This window comes from Callospermophilus lateralis, chromosome 2 (genome assembly GCF_048772815.1).
Source record: "Callospermophilus lateralis isolate mCalLat2 chromosome 2, mCalLat2.hap1, whole genome shotgun sequence".
Classification (NCBI taxonomy): domain Eukaryota; kingdom Metazoa; phylum Chordata; class Mammalia; order Rodentia; family Sciuridae; genus Callospermophilus; species Callospermophilus lateralis.
Genome location: NC_135306.1, coordinates 169021088 through 169046270, shown reverse-complemented (window position 1 = coordinate 169046270; position 25183 = coordinate 169021088). Strand labels below are relative to the sequence as shown.

The following is a 25183-nucleotide window of genomic DNA, read 5'->3' as shown; positions in this document are numbered from 1 at the left end:
ACTGACTACTAACTCCACAGATTCTGTTCCATGAGACAGTTGTGTAGGGATCGACGCTGTGAGACTTGGCTAGACGTGCTCTGGTTGCTTTACCTGGCCCAGATAAACCCTAAAAGCTAACATTATCATATATCTGCTATTTGTGTTACACTGATTATATGCCAGGTATAATGAAATCGGAATGATTTTATTTAACTCTCATGACATTGAGAGAATCAGGAACTACTCCTCCATCTTACCAATAAGGAAACACAGGCTCACAGAGGCTGAATAATTTGTCCAGCCAATCGTGATGACTATATCTCCTAGCCACTGTGATTTTCTGTCTCTCAAAGGCAGAATAAGCCTACATAGCTGTGGCTCACCAGGGATACCAGTAAAACAATATGATCAAAGGCTGAAATCCATGAGGTCCATTAGCCCTGCACCAATTCCCTGCATGGGCCTCTTTCCCACAGCCAAATTCAAGGGGGAGACTCCACACTGGGGTCAATGTTGCTGGTTCCTGTCCAGGTGTTTGGCTCTGGCAGGTGTTCAGTGTTTGCACTCCAACAAGAGACCTATTTCCAAGACTCTGAAGACGGTGGCCTGTTCAGCCAGAAGGGGCAGAGCAGCCTCTTGGCAACCAAACTAATGCTATACTTAGTGGTGTGTAATCAGCTAAAATTCTCATCTGGATCCTACTGGACGCTGGGGTTGAGGAAGTGGTGAAAGGCAGGGCTAGAGATTTTAGGCAAATAATAAAACAAAGAACATCCCTTTATTGCCCTTATTACACCCAAAAGAAATTCTAGGTGAGGAATGTGACCTTAAAGAGAAGCCAGACCAGACCATGTGAATCTGGGGTGGGGAAGGCATGAACACGCCCGCATCTTCCAGCTCTTCCTTTCTTCCCACTGCCTCCTTCCATTATCTGGGAGAGATAACAAACCATGCATGGGCTGGGCATGTGCTTCCAATTAGATATCTTCCCAGCTAGCTCCTGTTTCCTTTATCTTCCAGAGCTGAGCACATCGTGGGAACAGACACTAGATTTCAGGTTTCCTCCAAGCCTGCCCCTCCCCTCTCCTTTCATATGCATGTGCATTTGCATGACTCTCGAATTAACTGGGAACAGCCTGCCAGAGCAGTGGTGTCTGTGCTGAAGCCTTCTGCTATTCATCAGCAAAAGCAGTCACAAACAGGTTCCCTCCTGTCCCAGGAACCAAGTGTGGTTGACAGGCTGATGTCCTGCAGAGAAGCTACCTATGTAACCATATGGTTTCTCCCTCACTAGTCAGGCAGATCCTGGATTGGGTTCCCCCACAGGGAAGCTTTTCAGAAAAGAAAACTCTGGTTAGAAGAGGCACCTGTCAAGAGCTTTGTAATGTTCTGAACAACCAATTTAAAAAAAAAAAAAAAAGAAGAAGAGGCACCTGGAGCTGGCAAAGTGGGGCAGTTAGCTCAATATGGATTTGAACATGAATGAAGACAGCTACAAAGGGTAGCTCTCCCTTTACTTTTAAATGAGAGTTCAGTGAGAAGTCAACACAGACACTAGTCACAGCACTGGAGAAGAATCCACCCCAGCAGTGATTTCTGTTTGGATGCTACAGGAGCAATGTGAAGAAAAAAGCCAAGAGTAGCAGTTTATCAGTTTCCACAACCACACAAAACACCAGAATATAAGAGAATGAAAGAGGGAGTGGTATAGCACAGGGGTTCAACTGAGGGTTCTGGGGTGAAGCCATCAGGTTCTAATCCTCATTCTTCCACTTTCTGTGTGACTTTTGGCATATTACCCAACATTCTAAATTTTAGTTTCGTCATCTATAAAACAGAGATAATGACATGAGCTACCTCATGAAGACTGATGTGAGGATTAAGTAAGATAATGCATTCCAACTGGTGAATTAAAATAACAGTAGATATAACAATGTAACTGGCTTTTCCCATACCCCAGAAAGCATCCTAGGATTCAGGATGGGATGCAGCAGGGAGGGAGGTCAAAGTCTGAATCCAGTGAGCAAACCTATTTTGCTCCCTGGTAAGCCAGGGCATCCAAAAACAAAGACAAGACAGAGATGCCCTGCTGTTTTCTATTCATGCTTCAGATCTTTATAATTCAAGAGAAAACAAATCCCACACTAGTAATTTTAGCAGCAAAAACAACAAAAAGCACAGCACACATGAATGAGATGCAGGTGAGGACAGATTAGCGCCAGGACAAAGCAAGAAAGAAATTCGTCATTAAGTTGCCACAAAAACTACCTAGAAACTCACCTTTCTCTAAATCTGAATGGACTCTGGTGACCAAGCAGTCAAAGGCAAAAATCAAATGAGCAGCATGTACACCTCCAACTAACTCCCATGCTGTCACTCGCACACACACACACAAACAATCCCACAGTCACTTTCCAAACTCGCCACCATTGGATCATTAGCCAAAGCATGTTTGGTTTTCTGGAACTGCAAACACGAAACGGGGAGAGGAATCAAAAGGAAAGTCAGCCAGCACAGAAGGAACAAAGGAACAGTGGATTGGGTTTAAACCATGCTTTGCAGGACACAGAGAAAGTCTAACCTAGAGATCTTTTTCTGACCCAGAGTGAAGCGGATGATTTTGCTCTGAGATGAGTCCTTGGATGAGGCACTGCGTGATAGGGAAGAAAAGAGTGGAACAGATGAGTGAGGAGAGAAAAGATACATTAGACACACAAACCGTAAGAGCCTAGCACAAGGAGGCTTTTTCCCCTCCACACACTTTTTTTCCTTCTATGTCCAACTTCACTGATACAATATATTTCCAATAATGAAGAAAGTGCAATCAAAACTATTTAAGAACTTTTATGTTTCCCCCCCTTAAATACCAATATCTTTCCTGCTTCCAGTCAGCACAGGTTTTCTTCATACCTTTCTAAAATTATGAGATGTTTAAGGTATAAAGTATTTACAAGGCATAAATAAAGGTGCTTAGGTAAAGTATTACTTTATACATTTCTGAAACATTGAGATGTTTCTATTTCATAGGCATGTTCAACTGGGGTGCTTCTCAGGTGCATAACCTCAACAGTCCATAAAGTCGATCCCAAACAAAGGTATAGGTTGGTAAATTTTGCTGGTCTTAGAAATATTTGCTTTTAATGTTATAGAAATGACCACTTAAAGCCTGTTGAAAATTTTGAATTCTGGTGGCTTTTTTTTGGGACCATAAATTTGTACATATGAAGAATCTTGGCTGGGCTTAATAGAAGAACAATTTGAAGTTATTTACTGCCTTCTGAAACAAAGAAGTATTTCTCTTTCTTATATTCATGTATCTTGTACCATGATCATAAAAGGATCTGAAGTGAGAATTACTGTGTAGGTTTCAGTGTTCTTAGAAAATGAAGAGAGAGAAAAGAATGGAGAAAAAAATAAAGTACTTTTTCTGGGTTTTTTCCTAAATAACTAAATATTGATCACAGGTAAGGTAGACACAGATAGAGAGAAATGTGAGTCTTGGAGATTGTTCTAGATGCTAGATGGGTGAGGAACTTCACGGGGTGAAATGTGGTTCAAGTTCTCAGCCACCATGTAAATTGTGAAAGTTGCTGAGGGGAAGAGGCAGAGTGAATCTCCACAAGGGTGCTCCAGAGGAGGGCTCTGAAACCTTCCTGCCAATTTCCTGGACTTCCTTTGCCACCTTCCACAGTCTCTTCATTAGCCAACTTCATGGAAAGCTGCCAAGTTGTAATGCTCACCACCCCCCAAGAAGTGCTGGACTTACGTGGCTTCAAAATGGTGCTGAGGCAGGGTTCTAACAGGAGGCCCAAACAAACCCAGCACCTGGGACTCCCATCAACATCGGACACCAGTGATCAAGGGTCTGGTCATTTCCATTGGGCCTGGATTATCAAAGCTAGAATCTGGGGCTCACAATACAATGGCACTGAGCCTGAGATGGAATCACATCATTCTTAAACTTATAGCTAGAGTGTTAGCATGGGATCTCACATCACTAGACCTTGAGAACAAGATTATCCTGTGGAAGGAGCAGTAGAAATTATCCATACAAAATGGACAAAACCAGCCATCTGCAGACACAACCCAAACCGGACAAGATAAAGGTGTAAATGATGATATACAGCTTCTGTGGAGCCCCACTCTAAAGTCACCATTCCGTAGCATCAGAAAGTCAGATTGGCAGGAACCACTGTGCAGCTAGAATAAATGAATGCACAGGGTCTGGGGTTGTGGCTCAGCAGTAGAGCGCTCGCCTAGCATGTGCAAGGTGCCGGGTTCAATCCTCAGCACCACATAAAAATAGATAAATAAATAAAATAAAGGTATTGTGTCCAACTACAACTAAAACCAAAATATTAAAAAAAAAAAATGAATGCACAAACCTGGCTTAAGTGAGTTTGGCTTGTCTTTAGACAAAGCATTTAGTACCAAGACTTTTTTTTTTTTTTTTCTTACAGGGAGATGGGTGCTAACTAGAACATCTGGTTCTAGTAAGAAAACAAACACCTACCATGGAAACGGATGCTTCAGGGTAGCATGGCTCAGTGACCCAAAACTGTGTGTCTGAACACATGTTCCTTGGAACCCTATACAGTGAGATGCTTTATAAAAATAGATGCTTCTTTCCACCTCGCCTTCTGCAGGTTTACAGTGCACACCTGCTCCTCTCCCAGCCTTCCTCATCTCAATAAATAATACCACCACTTAGCTAATTGCTTGAGTCAGAAATCTAGGCTTCACCTGGGATTCCTCTCTTTCTCTCACTCCAGAGAAGGAATCTGTTTCCAGGCCTCAAGGCTCAAACTCCAAAATATCCTGCATACGTCCATCTCCACACCTGTCCCACCAGCTTTATCTTAGCCACTATCCTCTCCCGGACTGCAGAAGCTTCTTAATTGGAATCCTTTCTTCCATTTTAGCCCATCTACCATTATAGTCTCCAAAGAGAAGCAATGGTGATTTTTAAAAAAAAAAAAAACTGTAAATCCAATCAAGTATTTCTCATACTTAAGACCGCCCCCATGTCTTCCTGTTATCCTTAGAGTCCAAACTCAAAACCCATGTTTGACAGCAAGCACTTTGTGACCTGTCCTCAGTGCCACAACTATCTTCCCTGGACATGGTAGCGGCCCTCTTTACTTTCAGGTTCCTCAGAGAGACCCTCCCATCAACTTAACCTAAATGAGTGACCCCGCACCTTCAAATCCCATCATTCACCACTGCCTGACATTTTCCTCCATTAATTCGCCAGTTTTTTTAGCCTCCTTTGGTAGCATGCAGGGAGCAGGTGCCTTGCCTGTCTCACTCATCCTGATTCCCATATGCCTAGAACAGTGCTGGGCACATAGAAGGCTTTGCACTAACTAAATACAAGAATGCACATGGGCAGTTTCAAGGATCTGAGCAGACTTGCAATAACAGTTGTAACACCCTAACCCAGGTTATCTCCCAATTTCTACCCCCGCAGAATCCTTCCCTCATAATACAACTCAAGTGAACACCCTAGGAAGTAAATAAACTCCACAGAATGCAGTTTGGGAAATGATGCCCTGATCTTTTAAGTCATCCAATGCCAAGGAACCTCTGCCCAGGGAGGGGTTCTGTGCGGGAAGGTCTCCAGGGAAAGTGCCTGGCTGCATGGCTGTCTGTTCCTCATTGCTATTCCAGGCATCTCTCCTATCCCACGAATTTCCATAATGGATATAATTAGATAATTATTTAGGGGGCCTGATTCACATTACACCCATCACTGCTGGTCTGAACAGCCTCACAAGTGGGAAATCACACTTTCTGTGAGAAAAAAGTTGCAACTATCCATAAGGCAGCTGCCAGACTTGAGCAGCTTTGGGTTTTGCCCAACTACCAGAGGTGACAAAGGGTATCAAGGTGTTTGAGAAGCCTTATGAGTACCAATGCTGGATTCTGGGACACTGGAAAGAAAAGGCATTACTTTATAGCACACATTAGATAAAATCAAGCAATTAATTTGATCAGTGACATCAGGTTTTAAAGCTAAAGCTTGACAGAAAAGAAAACAATTATTATGAGCTTTTCTGCAGAAGTTTATCATAAGCCAATAACTTTCTAGTTCCTAACCCTCTACTTTTATTCTGCCATTAAAACAAATGATTAGCTGGGAGCAGTGGTGTACACTTATAATCCCAGCTACTGGAAAGGCCAAGGCAGAAGGATCTAAAATTTGGGACTAGGCTCAGCAACTTAGAAAGGCCAATTCAAAATAAAAAAATTAAAAGGGCTGGGGATGTAGCTCCATGGTAAAGTACCCTTGGGTTCAATTTCTAGTACCAGGGTGAAAAAATGATTTGCATGGCAATCTTCTGCAGAGTTGTTTAGGAATGCAACTATTCCCATTGTAGTAGAGGAGACAGTCACTACAGAGGCATGCCTCCTGTGCACTGCTCTGTGGTATGAGTAGCAAGCATCAGTCCCTCTGGGAAGGTTGGCAAGGTCCAGGCACTAATCCTTCAGGGATCAATCCTGTCAATAGAATTTTTCCCTAAGTTCAACATAATACAGCTCCCACCATGCAAGTTCAAGACAACCCAGTCACACTCATGGTTACTACCAACGGAAGACATCACTCTACTTACGGAAGGTGGCTGACTATACCTGGGCTAACACTTGCCACCTTTCTTTGGCATGCTTTCTCTCTCTCTGCTCTGGAAAAGTGGAGGCATCTGTTAGAACAGAACTTTTACCTCCACCAAGTAAAATGACTTAGCTGTCCCATTCCAAAATCCTTATTCTACTTTACCCAGTCATCCTCCTTTCAAATGCATGGCTGTTTTGTCTCTCTCATCTGTTCAATAAATTACTCCAACTTTGAGCATTCATCTTGTAGGCCAATACCCAGAAGGGGTTTGAAGTCTATTTTAGGGGCTGTTTATAACATATGAGCATGTGTGTAATGGGCCTGAGTCATGGCAGGAGCAGCTAATTAGTGCTGGCTGCTGGCAATGCTGACCTATAAAAGTATACATCTCTGCCAGGCACAGGAAGAGGCCCCTTGCACCCACTTCCAAGGTCGTGTGAATTCCTAACTACCAGTAGCACTTAGCATTGAAGAAGCTTGAATGAAAACCATAGATGATACAAATTATAATTTAGGGTGCAAAGAACACCCGAAAAATAGGCATTTCGGCCGGCAAGGAAGGAGCCCCACCTGGACTGCATTTCGGCTTGTGCTTTTGAGGGCTGATGTGGCGCTGGCTGGCACGGGGCTTGGGGAGTGGCTGGCACCTGTTGCTGAGGAGTGCCAGCCTGGCACTGGGAGGGGCCCCCTGCCACCTGAGACCCAGCAGGCGGCAGAGGGGAGGAGAGGTGCTGCTTCTGGGGCTGCTGCTGTTGTTGCTTGTAGCGAGAGAGGCTGAAGAAGAGGCCTAGAATGGCCTTGAGGTTCCCATTCCTGATTTCTGCAAGACAATAAAGAGACTTCTGTCAGCTGTTGGAGTCCTTTCTTTTTCCCACTCAATGGGCTGCTTCAGCCCTCACAGGAGTTTAATTCCTAGAGGATATGACAGACTTCCTGAACACTTAATTGGGATCACAGTCAATTAAAGGCAGGCCAAAACCACAAAGAAATTAGCTTATTCTCCCCTCTGGGATTAGAGTAGATACACCAGGCAAGTCGAGACTGGATGTCTGGCAAGTGCCAAGAGGAAATTCTCAGTAAGGACACCACTGAAAAGCAGGCTTCCCCAGCAAGACTGTGCTTGTTCTGTAGGCAAAGCGGCCGATCCTGGACAGAGGCACACTCTGGCACTCTGAGAGACGCACTGGTCTGGCCTGCTCTGCCAAGTTCATGTTCCAAGCCTCGAGCCACACCACGCGTGCCAAGTGGCCACCATCCCACTCCCAAATCCTCACTCTGCTTTACCCACTCACCCTTCTTTCAGATATACGGCTCTGCCTCTCCTGTCTATTGGATAAATAACTGTAATTTGGGATGGGTGTAGAGACAGACTACAAGGACTGGCTTCCATGAGGAACTCATACAAAATATCATATTAAAATAAATTAGAACAGAGTGGGAAGCATACTTCTGTTATTCCAGACAGTAATTTTTAGGATGTTAAGATGCCTTTGCCTCAAGGCATGCATAAAGAGTTGTGGAGAAGAATAAAACATTTATAAAACATTTATTCGAAGGCAGAGATTATGGATCGCCAGGGTTCCTCCTTTTATGCAGTATTTTAACACCAAATGCTGAAAGCAAGAAGCTAAACTGACCCTGAGGAGTAAGGTACCAGGGCCACCCACAAGGAGGGACAGGAGGAGACTTGTGGAGGAAACAAACCCAGAACCCTCTGCTTCGCTGCAGCCCTGGGCTGGATTTCTTCTCAAAAGGGCAAGGGGCAAAGAAGGACACGCACAAAGGAAGCTCTGGGGCCTTGCTAGAGAGGTGGGGGGTGCACACCCCGCTTAGCACTGAGCTGGGGAAAGGCTACTCATGAAGAAACAGTGCTTCCTCCAGGGCCAGTGGAGAGGCAGAGATGTGAACGGAATCCCTTCTGAACAAGCCCTGTCCCCTGCACAGGAGGAAGAGCAGCCTGCCAGGGCATTGGTCCTGGTGTGATCTGCTGTTAGGCCGGAACTAACTACTTTCTGCTGGAGTATCCTTTTCTCCAGGCACTGGAGAAACTGACAGGACCCACCTCTGGAATCCAGCCTGATCACGGAACAGAGCCGGAATACAACAGTCAGAAAACCTAAGCCATGAGTGCCAATCTGCACTCTATCAATCTCTTGCTGTGCCACCTGGGGCAAGTCACTTAATCTCTCTGGGTCTCAGGAAAATGACAACATCAACATCACCCAGGCCACCATACAAGGTTGTTTTGCATATCAAATGAGAACATACGTGTGAAAGTGCACCATTTACAGTGAAGGCCTTCGCTGCTCTTAGTTACCTTATGTAAACAAAAGCCCCCCCTCCCCCACCCCGAATCCTGAATAAGATTATCATACAGCTCCAGGTTTGATGGAGACTCACATGAAGAAGTCACACACCTGTAGCCACCTGGGTGGACAGTGACAGGAGTGAAGGGAAAAGTTGAAATGAGCCAACCATGTTCTGGCCTGCAGTTTTGCACCTAGGAAGAAACTTGGGGAAGCAGACAATTTTCGCTCAAAACTGAAATCACTGGAGGCAGAACATAATGCTAATCATGGGGAGAGAGACAGCCTGGGTTGCCTTTTACAGTGATCAGGTTGCTGTATGGTTTATACCAAGCACCATTACTAGTAAGAATGTGCCAGGCTGAGCTCTTCCCATGCACCATCTCCCTTAATCCTGACCACCTGAGAACTAGGTCGTGCTCCCCTTATTTTGTTTACAGGGAAGTAGAAGTTCAGAAAGGTTTATGACCTTTCCAAGGTAATAAATTCTGGAGTTGGGACCTAAATCCAAGTATTTCCAGCTCCAAATCTGGCATCCTGACATGGTCTAACTTGGCTTACATGTATACCAGTCTGTGTGATGAATTTAAAAGGAGACCAGATAATGTTCTATTTATTAAGCTAGCTCTTAGGCATATAAGTATTCTTTATTCTTCTGGTGTGTCAAACATCCCAGAACATATTTTATATGTTGTTGGAAATTTATTTATTTAATTTTATGTGGTGCTAAGGGTCAAATCCAGTGCCTCGCACATGTTAGACGGACACTCTACTGCTGAGCCACAACCCCAGCGCCTCTGAACATATTTTTTTGAAACTATGGAAGAAAACAAAGAGGAGAGGGACTTAACAATTCAGCATATCCATGGGCTCAGGGCTGCCCACTGTGAAAAGTCAGTACATCCCTGTCAGCACCCCCGTAACCCACCAGCCAACCCCACTGCAGAAGATGGGGCCGGTGCTGTCTCTGTCTCTAGCTACTGTGGTCATCAAACCATTCACTGCTCATACCGGTTTGTACCATTGTTCCTTAAAGCATGTTTAGCTGCCAAAGAGTATAATTTTCCTCTGGCAAATCCTCTTTTTCTTAGGGGATAGCACTATCACAAAGAGCAGTGATTTTCTTGGAGCCAGAAAAATCTGGGGTCAAATCTCAATAGTCCATTTGCAGACTTTGATTTGTTGCAAGATTCAAACTCTTTGGGCTTCAGTTTTTCTCTCCTGTAAAATAAGCGGATGTCGCATCGCGCCTTCCTATGGGGCTCTTAGGAGAACTAAGTGAAGGTGGAAGGAGAAAAATGAGTGCAAAGCACTTGGGACCTTGCCTGACTCAAATTCACACTTTGGCTCAGAAAATATGCCCCCCCCCACTACCTGCAGCCTCCTCAGAAACCCATTCAGGGCTCTCTACCCAAACAAAGCCCAAGAAGAGGATCGCTCCCTTCTCCCCCCAGGCCAGTCACTGGTATCTGGAAGGAAATCAGTTATGAATAATCTCATATTAGAGAAAATGCAATGGTGACTTTCCTTCTGATATTTAAAACAGCTTTATGAAGTTATTATATAATTTCTATCAATAAAGTTAGGTGTTCGATTCCGTGATTTTTAAATAAATTTAATAAATTTACTTACATTTAATAAATTTAGTTTTAGGATATTTCTATCACCTAGAAAGATTCCTTATACTCCATTGCAATTGATTCCCAAACCCACTTCTAGGCATCCATGAATACACTGTTTCTACAAATTTGTCTTTTTTGGGATATTTTATGTAAATGGCATCATGTAATATGCAGTTTTTTTGCATCTGGCTCCTTTCACTTCACATCATGTTTTAAAGGTTGGACTATGTTAGAGAATTTATCAGTTTCTTTATATTGCTGAGAAGCATCTCATCATATGGATATGCCATATTTTGTTTACTTATCCCACTGATGATGGACATTTGGATTGTTTCTTTTTATTTTTTTTAGATCACAAAAAAAAAAATCAAGAGTGGTGGATGCTCTAAAAGTCCAGAGTCTAAGCCATGGGTGGTCTACAACATACAGTATCCAAAATAGCTAGAACTGTGTTCTTTCTACATTTCCAAGGTATTTGTCTGTGTTCCACGAGGCCTGGTGAGCCAGCTCCATAGAGAAGTCTAAAAACAAATTTGCAAGCCCACAAGAATGTTTCCCTCATGGCCCTTCCCAAGGTGTGGGAAAAGGACTATCATTTAGTGTCTGATCCACACATCTCACCTTCTAGACTTCCTTCCTTCTAGAAGGAATATACACAGACCTAAGTTGTTAGGCTATCGGTGACTTGTCCAAGGGTACCCTAGCTAACTGAACACTAGAATCCTGCTCTTCCTCCTCCTGCAGCCACCCTCATGCAAACTGAAGGACAAACTGCACAGGCCACAGTCCCATTCTGTTAGAATGTTCCATCAGCTGGTGCCTAAGTTCTTTGGTTTCTGGCTGATCTCTTTGTCCCCACTGGCTGGTTCTAATCTGCGGAGATGCTATAGGTAACATCGGGTATGATGGGAAGTGAAACAGAGACGTTATTGTCTTTCAACATTTTTTAAGAAAAACCTCAGGCCTGGTTTCCAAAGTAATGGAATAATCCAGTACAAAGAAACCTGCTCTAGCGAGTAGAATGATCTGAAGCCAAGAGTCGGGCTGCTCTGCAGCAGATCACAGGGGTGCAGGACTCCTATTTGATTCCCCACTGCTACAGTTGTGTGAGGCTCCCTGACTAACAGGGGACTGTGGTTCCTATGGTCTGTTCCTGAAGATGGATAGGCTACATAACTGACATGTGCCCCCTCCCTTTCCACCCACTCCTGAGGTCCTTTGGTCCTGCCCACAAGTCTGCCAACTGTGCTCGTCACAGGGAAGGAGGGATGAGAAGGTGGGGGCAGAACCTCTGGGGCCACTGGGACAGAGGAACAAAAATAGTCCACTGTGTGCCCACTCAGTTGATGTGGGCAGGAGAAATGGAAACATTCCACCTGCTGTCTTTACCCAATAGGTCCAGTGAATGCCCCTACTGTCTGGCTCAGGATGAAAGGGGGAGCAAGCTCAATCTCTAGGTCTCTGGCCATCAGGAGAGAGCTGATCGAGTCAGTGACAGATTTCCCTTCAAAAGCACATGCTCCTCCAGAGTCACCTGCATGGATCTTCCTGCCTCCATTTCTACAATCTGCTAGTTTGATAAAGAACCAACCCTTTGCCTCCATGTCCATCTGCTGACTAGGCTTCCCTTCACCTCACTTTTTCTGCCTGGCAAATGAACTCTCATTCCAGAACACCCAGGAAAATATCACCCCTTTTGTGAAGCCCCCTGGCTGCCCCAGGTGCAGCTGACCTGCCTTTTCTTGGCCACCAGTGAATTCTGTAGCTAGCAGAGCTCTCTTACTGACTGGGATCAAGGGTAGTTTTATACAATTGACTTATCAGTGACCCTCAGTACCTAACACTGTGCCTGGTACATAGGATGCACCCAGAAAATACAAAAGAATGTGCCTTACCCTGGACCTCTGCTTCTCCACTGAAGGAGGTTGGGGGTTCAGGGTCAAGTAGTACAAAGCCCAGGTGATCTCAAAAATGGCCAAAGATGAGGGCCATTCTCCCTCCCAGGGGCAGGTTGACAGACAGCTGTGACAGGTGGAGTTCCTGTCAGGAAGGATTAGAGGGTGGATCTTGAACATCACCCTCAGGGAAGGAGAGGTCTAAGCCCACAGGACCCTGGCAAGGCTCTAAGAGCACAGAGATGTGTCTGAGCTTCAAGCTGCAGGAACACTGAGGGGGCAGGAGGTCAGGGCCAGGGAAGGCCCACACCAGCAGCACCCCCAGGGCTGGGTGGCTGCAATTGCTGCCCCCAGGCACCCGCTGTCTGAGCCCGGGAACAAAGGCTCTCTGTGGCTCTCTAACTGCAGGTTGGGGCAGGCCTGTGCTGCAACCTGCAAGGACAGGTGCACACACCTTCCTGGTTGTAAAGCAGCTGCAGTCACTGGGAAAGGGTGGAGATGTACCTATGGGGCTTTCCAACCACCATGTGTTTGTTTTTCATCAGAGGAGGCACCCCAGGGCACTCAATCATCTTCAAAAGGAAAAAAAAAAACATTAAAACTACATGATTCTTTTAAACACTAATGCTTTTCTAATAGATATGCAGGTGGCTGGAGACAGCAGGCCCTTGAATCAGCAGAGGAGGGCAGCTTAGCCACTGCCCATGGGTGCATGTAGCATCCCGTGTGTAACTCCAGCTCTTTGGGCCTTTGTTTCCTAATCTGCTTGATGGGGATAACAGTAACACTGACCTCAGTGAGTTTCCAGGGGATTAAATAAGACACGAATGCTCAGTGACTGACACATGGTATGTTCTCAATAAACTGATCCCATCCTATAATCCAACAAGAGGTCAGGTGAGATATTCCCTGAACCCTGAAATTGTGAATTATTTGACGACAAAGGGCTCTAAGTTTCCTTTCTCTTTATAAGGTTAAGGAGACTTTAGTAGTTCAGATTCACTTCAGCACCAAATACCATCATTGCTCCCTATTCTCCCCTCCAAAGAAATCCATATGAGATCTAATGACAGAATGTCATTCTGGAGGGTGATGCTTGATGATCCTGGAGACAGGAGAACTCCTCCCCTCCCCAAGGAACATGTGAAAGTCAGAGGAGTGAAGGCCCCAAAAGAATCAAAGTGGAGGTGCTGATAAGAAAAGGAACCTGGCCTTCCAGTCTCAAGTTGCAAATCTGCTTAGCAGACTCAGCCAATCTGCCTCTGGGCCACCTAAGTAGGGGGGAAAGAACTTATGTGCTGAGGGGCTGCTTCCAGGTGACAGGAGTCCTGCTCCACCCTTGCTACTGGAAAATGGAGCATGTTTTCCTGCTGGTTCCATGTCAGGCACTGGGGTTTGTGAGACCATGGTGAGAAGGCTGGCTGAATCTTACCAAAGAACTACCAGTGGCCTAAAAGCAGCATGGGAGTGAATCCCATCATGCTGAGCCCACCTGGGATGGTGACCATTACGGTGACTAAGAGGAAGATGGCAACTTCACCAGCGCAGAACCCTATCTCCTCCACTGCCCAAACCCTGCAGTCTCGGGCACAGGAATCAGGATAGGAGAGAGGAAGGGAAGCCTTGCCACCGTGCCCCATTCCCCTTCGACTTATTGCAGGCTGGTGGGGGTGGGGGTGGAAAAGAGCTTTGAGTAGAGAAATTTAAAAAGGAATGAGACTGAGTCAAAAACATGGACATAAAGCTATGCTAATAACTGAACGTGACTGAACAGTTATGGATTCTGGCCAAGATATCATTAAGTGAGTCTCAACCCAGCAGGGAAGATGGGGTTCAATAGAACACAGTTGGGGGCTGTTATTGAAATAGTGTAAAACCACTTTGTAGTTACATCCCAGAGCCAATCACCTCAACACACTGTTCCAATATGTTCTCCTGTGCTCGGGTCCCACAGGTCAGCCCAACATCAAAAAGGGGCAGAGGGCAGAATGTCTCCTTGCACACCGTGCCACTGAGGGCCACACAACACCTTCTCAAACCACGTTCCAGGGAACAAAGAGCTCTAAACCCAATTTCTTTCACCTATATATGGCACATGCAGACTTTATTCATCTGTCATCCCAGAAAATGCCATAATGAAGAGCTCTGAAATCACACTAGCCTGGTTCAAATCCTGCCTCTGCCACTCTCTAGTGACATACCTCAGAGGTGCACTCATAACCTTTAAGCCAAAGTTTTATATCTGTAAACTGAGGGTGTTATGAACTCCAGCTTCAATTGTGAGAACAGAAGTCAACGTCGATAAACCCATAGGAGCACAGTTAGCAATTATTCATTCAACAAATACTTATTGCAGAGGTTTCTATGCTTTAGAGTACAGAGAGGATGGGGCAGATGTGGGGAACAAACGAGACAGAGGGCAAGACAATGGGTAGATGCTGAGCAACTGGGGGCAGGAGAAAGCAGGCCTGCAGGATCTGCATCCCCTAAGGCCTTGATACTAACCATAATTCTAGAAAAGTCCCTGTGGTGCTCTACTTGGGGGACATTGACCTGAACCTGGGGTCCATTTATTCTCAGGAAACTAGGAGGAACATGTCCTGCCACCTACTGGTCAGCCCAAGAACTCCCCACCAGGAGGAAATCCTCTGTTCTCTCAATGGGAATTTGCATCTCCCTGCCACCACCACCACCTGTGCCCCAGCAGTGAGCATTCTACATGGATGATGGCCCATACCCTAGGGTAGCGGAGTCTTCTAGGGATCCTCCTGTAAGATCAGGGATTAAGACTGACCACATTACAGTTGCTTCTCAGGCCTCTAGAAGCAGCATGACCATGCCTGCCTGGGGACAGGTCCAGTATACCAGAGTTCCCAAACAATCTGAACAGTCATGTTACACCTAGAAGCCATTAACATTGGCCATTTATGCTACCTACCCCCAATGCTGGAAGAGACTACAGCTGAGAAACACAGCCAGAAAAACCAAGCTTTCACCAACTAGCAGAGGAGAGTTGAGGAACGAACCCCATAGAGAATCCATCACATTTCCAAACTTACCTGCTCCACTTGACTGCTTCTTTCCTCACTGCTCCCCTCTGCCTCACCCTGGCCCCTCCCCAGGGCCCATGCTCATAGGCCTCTTTTCAAAAAGCACTCTTGCTTGGGAAAGGTGTACCATCGGAGATGCTTTACCTGTTCTGGGAAAGCTGGAGGCAGGTGCAGCCTAATGAGTTTGGGAGGACACGGGGCCTATGGCAGAGTCTGAGCTGGCAGCTGCTTGTATTTACAAACGGGAGAGAGAGTGAATGATTCCAGGTTAGGTGTTGCCTCAGGAGGTTGAGGATTCCGACCAGTCAGCTCCAGACCCATACATAATTTAACTGTAAAACGCTAGCAAATGCTAACGTGCTAATTAGCCAAATTTAAGTTAATTAAAAACTAATCCGGATGTAGAAATATAGTAATGCATTAACAAATCTCATGCTTTTTTTTCCCCCCTTAAGAGCAAGGACAAGTGCTGCTTCTCTAATAAAAGATAAGGCTTAAGCATTTTCCCCTGGGAGCTGTACAGTTTAGCATGGGCTGCGGTTAAAGTGTTTTCTCTCCCAGATAAGACCTGACTTGATAATTAATTGAGCCACCAGACAGGTGAATCAAATCAGCATTGTAGAAGCCAGTCCTTCTTCAACAGGAGCAGCTCACTCTTCACCACCCCCTCAGTGGCTTCCAGATGGCTGGTAGGGCTGCAGATGTGACTGCCATTCTTAGAGTGATTCTTTGGGTTATCCTAAAGTTGGTTGAGGCTAGGCAAGCACGGAGCCACCGGAAAGGAAACAAAACCAGAGGAGCCCACCAACATCCCTTCACCATGGTAACAGCACCAGTAAGTACCAAGCAGGTGGGCAGTGCTGACGGCAAAAAGGCAGCAGCAGGAAAAACCCTCTCACTCACCTTCTGCAGACAGCCCCTGGATGTTTATCCCCTTAGCTGCCAGGAAATTCAAGCAGGCATCTATGTTTTCAATCTGGTAGGGGGGAAAGAAAACAACAATTTGTATTTAATATTCAGCCTTCTCCCAAGCCATCTCTCATTAGGAACCAAGAGCAAATGGAATGCTGTCAAAACAGCCAATGGATGGAAGGATGGATGGATGGACGGATGGATGCAGCACAGGACTCCTCTTTGTCTGTGCTTGCTCAGGGAAAGGTTACCTAATATCCCAACCACACCGTGCCAAAATTTGAGGCCTTGGATTGCTCACAGCTGCCAAAAATAACCAGGGTGGAATGAGAGCTCTCATCTTGATCAGTGTCACCAATGCAATCCTGAAAATTTGAACAGCTGCCAGGAAAAATGGAGATGGGGACGAGGTTGGTGTGCCCACCCATCTCCCAGCAGCTGGGAGAAATTTCCAGCCACCCAAGCAGCAGACAGTCAGATGCACAAACGGTGAACAGGAGTTTCAGCAGGAATCTGGGTAGAGCTTACTCACAAAATTCTCAGGATGGCAGGCGCTGCAGATGACCAGAGAGGGTTATGGCCTCCCAAACCTCTCTGTCCTTTGTGCTCTCTGTAGCAAGAAGAGACTCCCTGCCAGGGTCTGGAAGGCCTCCCAGGTTTGCTGGAACTGAAGCCACAGCCAAGGGCGAGCTGATAGCTAGCTCTCACAAGAGAACAATTAGGTCATCCCCAAAGGTTTGATCTGACTTCAGTTGTCAGGGCGAATTATTTTTTTGGTTTAAAGGAAAATGTTCTGGCTTGATTAATGTCACTGATGACCATAAATAAAAGAAATTGCTTTTGACCTGCACAGGGATCTTTGAATTTCACATAATTTGCATCTCACTTATAAGAACTCCACTCTCCTCGGCAATCGCTCCATCTCACGCGCCTTCCCAGGCTCTATCGACATTCTTATGCACTTAAACCAGTATTTAACCCATGAAGTTTATTTTGAGCTAATAAACGATTGTCTTTCACAGTGTACATGTCTCCACGCTGCCTCCCCATCCTCAAGCAAATTCTTGAGGCCCCTCATAGCCACAGAAAGTGCAAAGCATCTACATTTTAAGAGTCCTAATTTGAGTGGAGTCTGGCTCTGAGAGTCCTCCTGAAGTTCACATCTACTCTCCCACTGAGGTTGGCATTTTCCTTCTCTACCCCAGTCTTCACATCTTTCAAATGCATTAAATGAAGCTATGGGGCAAAACTGTGTCCCTCCTATAAGAATCCACTCTATTCTGAGCGTGAAGTTACTGCATCTGTGCATCTTTGGCATGGGTTTTCATCTCTTTCCTAGCATGTAGCCCACCTTGAAGTGTCTTCATCTGGCAGACAATATCTTATTTCTAGAAAAAGGGGAAGAATGCAATTTCTTGCAAACAAAGCAAATGCCAATGTTGTAAGTTATGCCTGCCACTATGCAGAAAATCAGCCTTTATAAAGGAGGAGGAAAATGATACTGCTTTTAATCTTTCTTCAGTAAGTCCCAATAAGGTTCAAGTACTGTCATCTTGGAGGAAGAGGAAAAGAAGGAGGAGAATGGCTACCAGTGCCCTATGATGTTTTGGAGCAAAATGCTTCCATGTGTAAGTGTAATAAAAATATCTTTGCTATTTTATCCTATTATCAAACTCTACTTTTAAGAGAAATTATTAGCTAGAAAGGAAAATGTTAACTCTCATCCCTTGTCTCCTCTGTTGTACACAGTAGTGAGATTCCAAAAGCACTCAAGGGAGTTTGGTAGCCTCACAAAGAGACCCCAAGTCATGACAAAATTATGAAATTCATCTTCCGCTTCTGTCTCTTCCTATAATCCTATATTACTCCTTTATTACCTCACACATGCCTGATGAAAGAGGCTTTGACAATTATGTCCCCATGGAGAAAAAGAAAAAAAAAAAAACTGACCATCCCTGAATCCCTGTTCATGCAAAATTTGAAAGTGGTTATGCTTGATATTTATCTTAGAAAGTGTCATGCCTGTGGATTAATGTGTATGGGTTATGGTTTTTCAGCAATAATGCAGCATGTGGCACCCAAGAAATAGACATACACCAACACATTCAAGAAAAGCACTACTCTGCAGAAGAAATTTCCTTCCAAGGAGCAGAACATATATTTACTTAGCTTATTTCAGGAGCATTCAGTATACATGGTGGTGTCCTCCTGCAACCTAGCTTTTATCCATTTCAATTCAGCCATCTGCTGGGAATTCTTTTAGTGTTAAATTCTATTAAAAGCATGAATAATTATAATTAGGTTACCTGGAATACTTCTTCTGGGGTGTTGATGCTTTTAAAGTCATTATCCTTCTGTAGAATTTCATAATTTAGATACGGTTTGGTTTGTTTGTTTGTTTTCTGGTTCTAGGGATTGGACTCAGGACACTCAATCACTGAGCCACATCCCCAGTCCTATTTTGTATTTTACTTAGAGACAGGGTCTCACTGAGTTGCTTAGCGCCTAGCCATTGCTGAGGTTGGCTTTGAACTCGTGATCCTCCTTTCCCAGCCTACAAAGTATTTCTCCATTGGAGCTGGGGGATAAATGGTGAAGGAGAGGGGAAAGTTGGTTCTGTTGGAAACATTTTGGGCTACCACCAGGAAGGGGAGGAGATGGTACTCAGTAATCTGGTGGGTAGAGGCCAGAGATGATGCTAAATATCCTACAATGCACAAGTTAGCCCTCTGCAACCACAACCTTCTAATCCACCCTGTTAAAGTACTGAGGTCAATAAACTCTGAGTTGTACAATCCCTTTAATCATTCATTCATTCACCAATGTGCAGATGTCTGCTCTGGGCCAGGTCCTGAGCTCCATTCTTTTGATGGTGTTGGTTTTTGTAAGAATCCTACAATGGATAAAATGAGGTAAGAAGGTCACAGAAATCAATGGCAGAGCTGGGGCTGGAACACAGGAGGTCCCCTCCCCTGCATTTACATAGTCCACAGAGCCATTTGACATGGCCATTCTGGTTCCCATACAGACCAGGGAGAATCAGAACATATAAATAGGGGGAGTGTTAGGATCCTCCTTCACTAGGTGAAAGAGGCCCAAGGCCACCAAGGCCACCCTTTCATCTGAAAGGGTGAAGAAATCCAGGGAGCAACATACATGGCAGGATGGCACTCCCAGAAAAATGTTAAAAATCCAAAAGAAGATCATCATTTAAAGGCTCATTCACAAGCCTATCAAGTGCCTTGAATTTTTTCCCTTCCTGCATGAACTCTGTTCACAGACATTCCTGAAGTCTCAAACCTACTCTTTAATAATGTTCCATTAAGGTTAAAAATCACTCCTGACAAGGCAGTGGAGACCTGCACTCTTTTCATCTGCACCCCAGGAGGAGAACAAGGCTGGGAAGCAGGAAGGGGTCAGATCTGGATTCCAACCTCCTGCTTCATTTGGAAAAAGATCAGAAAGGGAGACTTGCTTTGATCCAGGCCCTCTTGTGATTAAAATTCACCTTAAAGTTTTCTTCCAAATACTCTACAGGTAAATAATCCATCTTCATGTACTATTGAAATTTCAAACTCCCACCCCATCTCAAGAGGGGAACAGCCCAAACAGCAGCACCGCAGGACCACTGCAGCACAAAGATGTTCTTCTGCCATCTCCAAGGAGGCTCCTGGCTCATGTGTGATCCAGACACCCACCATGAGATGAGGATCCATGGTGGAGAGGATGAGCGACAGAAAAGACTCCTAACCAGAAAAGTATGTAAATATGGCCAAAGTTGTTCATTAACACGTAGTGGCCAATATAAACCACTTTCCAAAATTAGCTAAAAAAAAAAAAAAAAAAAATCTATGTGAAGCCTAACATTCCAGTGTCACTGAAGCGGGTCGGCCTGGGTGAGAAAGCAATGGTAGCTGTTGCCATAGAAATGGGCTCAAGAGCTCTACAATCAAGTTGCTGGAGTTTGCAGCATTAGCTGGGGTAGGAAGCCCAGCCAAGGGACCACCATGTGGCTTAGAGGTCCCTGCTGCAGAAAGGTGTCATGTGAGATGTAGGAAAGGTCAAGGGAAAGAGACAGATGAAGACCAGGACACACTTCCCCAGAATCCCCTTCCACTTGGTGCCAAACATGGGCTCCACCCTGTGCAGGCCTTTCTCCCAGCCTCTGCTGGGACCTCCATCACAAAGTTGAATAGTTTCTCTGCAGTCTCTGGATTTCAGGTTTGCAGGGGCAACTTCCGTGGGTTATGTATGTTACAGCTTTTGTCTTCTATATCCAGAAGTACATCCCCACCCATCAAAACAAATCCCAAACAACTGGAGAGAGAATCAGAGGAGGGAGGGCAAACGGAAAACTTTGCATTTCAATCATGATTAGGGCGGACTGGGTCTGATGATAATGTAAAATATGCAAACCTCGGAAGTCCTGCTGTAGGTCTCCTTGGTAGCTTAGAAACTGATCAAATACCATCTGTTGTGGCAGTTGTCATGGCAGCATTTTTCTCTGAATGCCAGCATAGCCAAGTGCAAAGCACATGAAAATGATTAATGCAAACGAAGACCATCTCTATGGGAGCTGCTGCAGCCCAGAGCAAGATGGTGCTCTGGGCATATCAAGCAAGCGCAGAGCTGGTATTTATGAGTTAGAAGTTCCTCACATGCCCCTTGGAGATCTGCACCCTGGGAAGAGGGGCAAACAGCTGTTGCATTAAAATCAGGCATAGGCACAGTCATGTTTTTAAAAATGTGAAATGCCTAAAGTCCAGGCAATAGGAGGTGTGGACCTCAGGCAAGGCTAAGTGAGAAGGTAAATGTGCCAATGATTCTAAAAGCTCAGTGCAGCTCCTTCATGAAACTCTATATTAGATAGAACAACTTGCTTCCAGAAATGCATGCGACCCCCAAACCTGATATTGTTACTTGACATTAATAATCATCATCATTGATTCATTCATTTACCTAGACCTTCACCCAAATATACTGAGCACCTATTGGGTGTTAGGCAATGTGCTGTGCTAGGTATATAGTGATGAATAAAACAGGTATAACCTCTGACCTTGTAGAGACTACAAGTCTAATGTAGGGGAAGAGGCATTAAGTGAATAATGCACAATTAAATACATGGTCACCATGAAGGAGAAAAGAGTGCAGAGAAAGTACGCATTGGAAGACATGCTCCAGCCTGCGTGGTAGGAAGAGAATCAGGCAAGAATTTCTCTCACTTTTGTAAGTTGGAGATCTCACTGTGTTGCCCAAGCTGGACTTTGAACTCTTGAGTTCAAGTGTTCCTCTGCCTCCCAAGTAGATGGGACTATAGACATTGACACTGTGCCCAATTCCCAAGAATTTCTTAAGGAAATGAACAGGTTGGGCTATATATAAACAGAGCATTTTGTCTGTTTGGCTGACTGATGTGGCCCCAAGCATATACAGTAGGGTGCAGCATAGTAGGTATTCAAGAATAAATATTTATCAAAGGAAAGCAGCAAATGTGTGCAAAGACCTAAGGGCACCAAACGGGAAGAATGACGAGCCTGGGGGACTGGAAACTGAAAGCCTCAATGCAGGGTGATATACCACATTCTGGGAACCCAGAGAAAGTCAAGACGGCTAAAGTGCACTAGACAAGAGGAAGAGCAATGACAGGTCATTTGATCAAGGGCAGAGTGCTAGCCACATGGGTCCCACGGAGGAGCTGACATGGCTTAGGAAAGAATGCAGAGTACTTCCATTTCTTGGAGAAATCTTGTAGGTAGCACACCCTGCCCTATCACCATGGCAACAACAGCCAGGCTAGTCCTTCCAATGTGAAAGCTCAAGGCCAGGATGTATCGTGTTAGGGATGGCTGAGCAGCCTTGAGGTGGGGCTCCAAAGTGTCTGGGACACAGAGGAGGGGTGGGAAGCGAAGTCAACATCTGTGGTCACATGCACTAGGAATGTTGGTTTCATATCTAAGAGGTCTCCACGCCCCTCTGATACCCCTTTCTCGTTCCTCTGTTTTTGTTTTTTTTCCCCTGAAAAAATAAAAAAGAGAGAAGAAATCCAACCATAAAACCAAACCAAGAGCAAACTACTCTTTGGGTACATGTCCTCCTCAATGTCTGACTTGCCAGTGCTTTCTCTCTCCTCGACATTCCTCAGAGACAAGGCCTGAAGCCTGATTAGCCCAGCTTCTCTTTGGATTTTTGTCCACCTGGTTCAGTGCTCTGGGCCTAGAGTCATCCTATGTTCATGAGGCTCCTGGGACACAGTGTGGTTCTGGAGATGCACAACTCCACAGGGCAGAGTTCCTGGGGCTGACATTAGAGTTTTAATTTTAGAAGGGGACTTCAGAAACAAGGGAATGTATGGTGGTGCTTCAAATTCTCTTAGGTAGAGAAACATTTGAGAGCATCAGGGCCCCACACTTCTGTAGACCACGGGGCTGCTGTTGCTTGGCTAACGTCTAAAGCCAACCCTCTAGGGGAATGGGGAAAGACGGTAATGGGTATAGGTCCTAGCCAGACAGGAGGGATGAGTTCTGGTGTTCTATCACAGGAAGGGTGACTACTGTTAACAACAGCGGGATGTATAACTCAAAATAGCTAGAAAAGAGGATTTGGAATGTTCTCATCACAAGGAAATGATGAATGTTTGAGATGATGGATAACCTAAGTGTCCTGAGTCAATCAGTACACAATGTAAAATGTATTGAAACATCACAATTAAAAAAACAAAAAAGCCACCTTTGTCCAGAAGAATGAGCCTCCATGATCTGTGTCCTAGCCTTGATCACTCAAGCATAAAGCTTTCAATGGGCCAGCGAGAAGCCAAGGGCTGCCTGTAGCTCAAGAGACCTGATGTTGGTTGGTTTCTCTTCCAGCTTTACTGCCTTGCCTGGCTCCTGCCTTTTGGGCAATGTTATCTACTATACCATTTATAACTTCGGCTTTCCAAATGTTGTCAAGGATTCCTTTTAAAAATAAATTTATGGAAGTTTCTCTGCTGCTAGAGCAAATGGGTAAGTTCATATGGACCCCCCCAAAATTATTTCTAGAGGAAAAAAAATTAAAATGAAGCATCTAAAATTCCTTCATGACTATCTTTTCTCACTTTCTTTCCATTTCTTTCATTTTCCTAGCATTTTCTGACTTCCCAATTTTGAAAGGGGAGACACAGCTAAAGTTCTAGAAGTCAGTAGTCCTCACTCTGGAGGCTCTGGTAATAAAACCCTCACAGCTGAGCTCTGTTCCCTTTCAGAGACCATGGTCAGCATTAAGGGGTAACATGTCATCAAGGATGGTACTGTCAGTAAGGCCCAAGGGGTGCCTCTGTGTGCACCCCATCAGCACACGGTTCTCTGTACACCATTTCTCCTGCCACCATTTCAGAGTGACACCTTCACTTCTTAGTGCTACTCAAAGCCAAGGACTGCAAGTTAGGAGCTGGGCTCAAACACAGAAAAGGAGTGATAAAGCCAAGGAGCAATATTGGGCTTACCAGAGACTAGAGGGTGGGAAAAATAGGGAGAGCTGGGTCACAGCATACAAACATGTAGCTATAAGACTATCAGGTAGGTGTAGCAGGGGGAGACGGCTATGCTCCCTATTGGGATGGGCTGCCTCACCACAGGCCCAAAAGCAACAGAGCAAACCAATCATGGACTGAAAACTCTAAAACTATAGGTTAAAACAAATCTTTTCTCTTTATAAGCTTGATTCAGATTATTTCCGGCATTTGCTAAAGTAATAGAAAGTTAACATAGTATATCAAATCTACTTTTTAAAAAAAGAAGTAGTATTTTGCAGAAAAACATTGGCTTTACCCACAGAGAAGGATACAAACATGGACTCAAATGTTTTTAAGAAAGCCTTGATTTCCAGTGCCCCAAACACACGAGGAAGAGTAGGACTGTAGACACTTGTTGAAGAATCTTACCCAGGAAGTCACTGCAACCTGGAGACCTATTCATTCCTGGAGAAATACTAATTGAGCATCTACTTTCTTGCCAGCTCCATTCACAGGACAGAAAACACTGTGGCAGACAAGATAACACAGTCCTTCCCTCAAGAGTACCCAGCCTCCTACACAGGAGCTGACCTTAAGTAAATAATCCTTCAAGTAACATACAGCCACAAACTGCATTCACCATTTTACCTCCTCAAAGCCTGACAGTGGCTCACTATGCTCTTTTAAAAGGCCTGGATTCTTTTTGGATCTCTGCATATCTATATGCTTAAGCCTACAGGCCTCTACCAAGTTGTCAAGAGGCAGAACATATGTGCAAAATTAAATGAGATCCTTGATATTTCAGGAGGATTTCAGCCCCCATGGTGCAGCAAATCCTCAGTTTTGGAAGGACCACTGAAAGATGAAAAGTCAACCACAAAACAAGTACATGTAAAGATGCTATAGGGGAAGGCCCAGAGCAGGACGCGCTCAGTAGCTTGGAGACCAGTTCCCTCATGCCAGCCTGTGCAACTTACTCGTGGTTCCTCTGCGTTGCTCATGAACAGTCAATCCATGCATTTCACCCAGAAATTCCAGAGACAGAATGTATGTGAGTGCAAGACCTCATGTGGCAGCAGGAAGCAAAGCCAAGAGACATGGCTGAATGCTTTACTGCTCAATTCAGAGTCCTGCAAGACTTTGCTCACCCCATCTGATAATGACTGAATGGAGGCGATTGCTTTGTTATTCTCTGCCTGCTCACATTACCCGACAATGTTAATGTCTGTGGAAATCTCATTCAAAAATGATCATTCCACTTCCACTCCAATACCAAATTCTGCTAGCAACTGTGGGTTACTATTACACGGA

The 25183-nt window shown here is 44.9% G+C and overlaps 1 protein-coding gene across 2 annotated transcripts in view; it reads right to left on the bottom strand.

Annotated features, from left to right (window-relative positions):
- Nav2 (neuron navigator 2) overlaps nt 1–25183 on the bottom strand; it is a 260239-nt gene that overhangs the window by 210321 nt on the left and 24735 nt on the right. For both annotated transcript variants that reach the window (XR_013090419.1, XM_076846985.1), the window contains exons 3-4: nt 16375–16447; nt 7169–7418 (exon numbers count right to left, since the gene is read on the bottom strand). Coding sequence is in view for 1 of the 2 variants with exons in the window: in XM_076846985.1 (XP_076703100.1) it covers nt 7169–7418; nt 16375–16447 (323 nt within the window). In the remaining variant the exon portion in view is untranslated. The remainder of the gene's footprint in view (nt 1–7168; nt 7419–16374; nt 16448–25183) is intronic.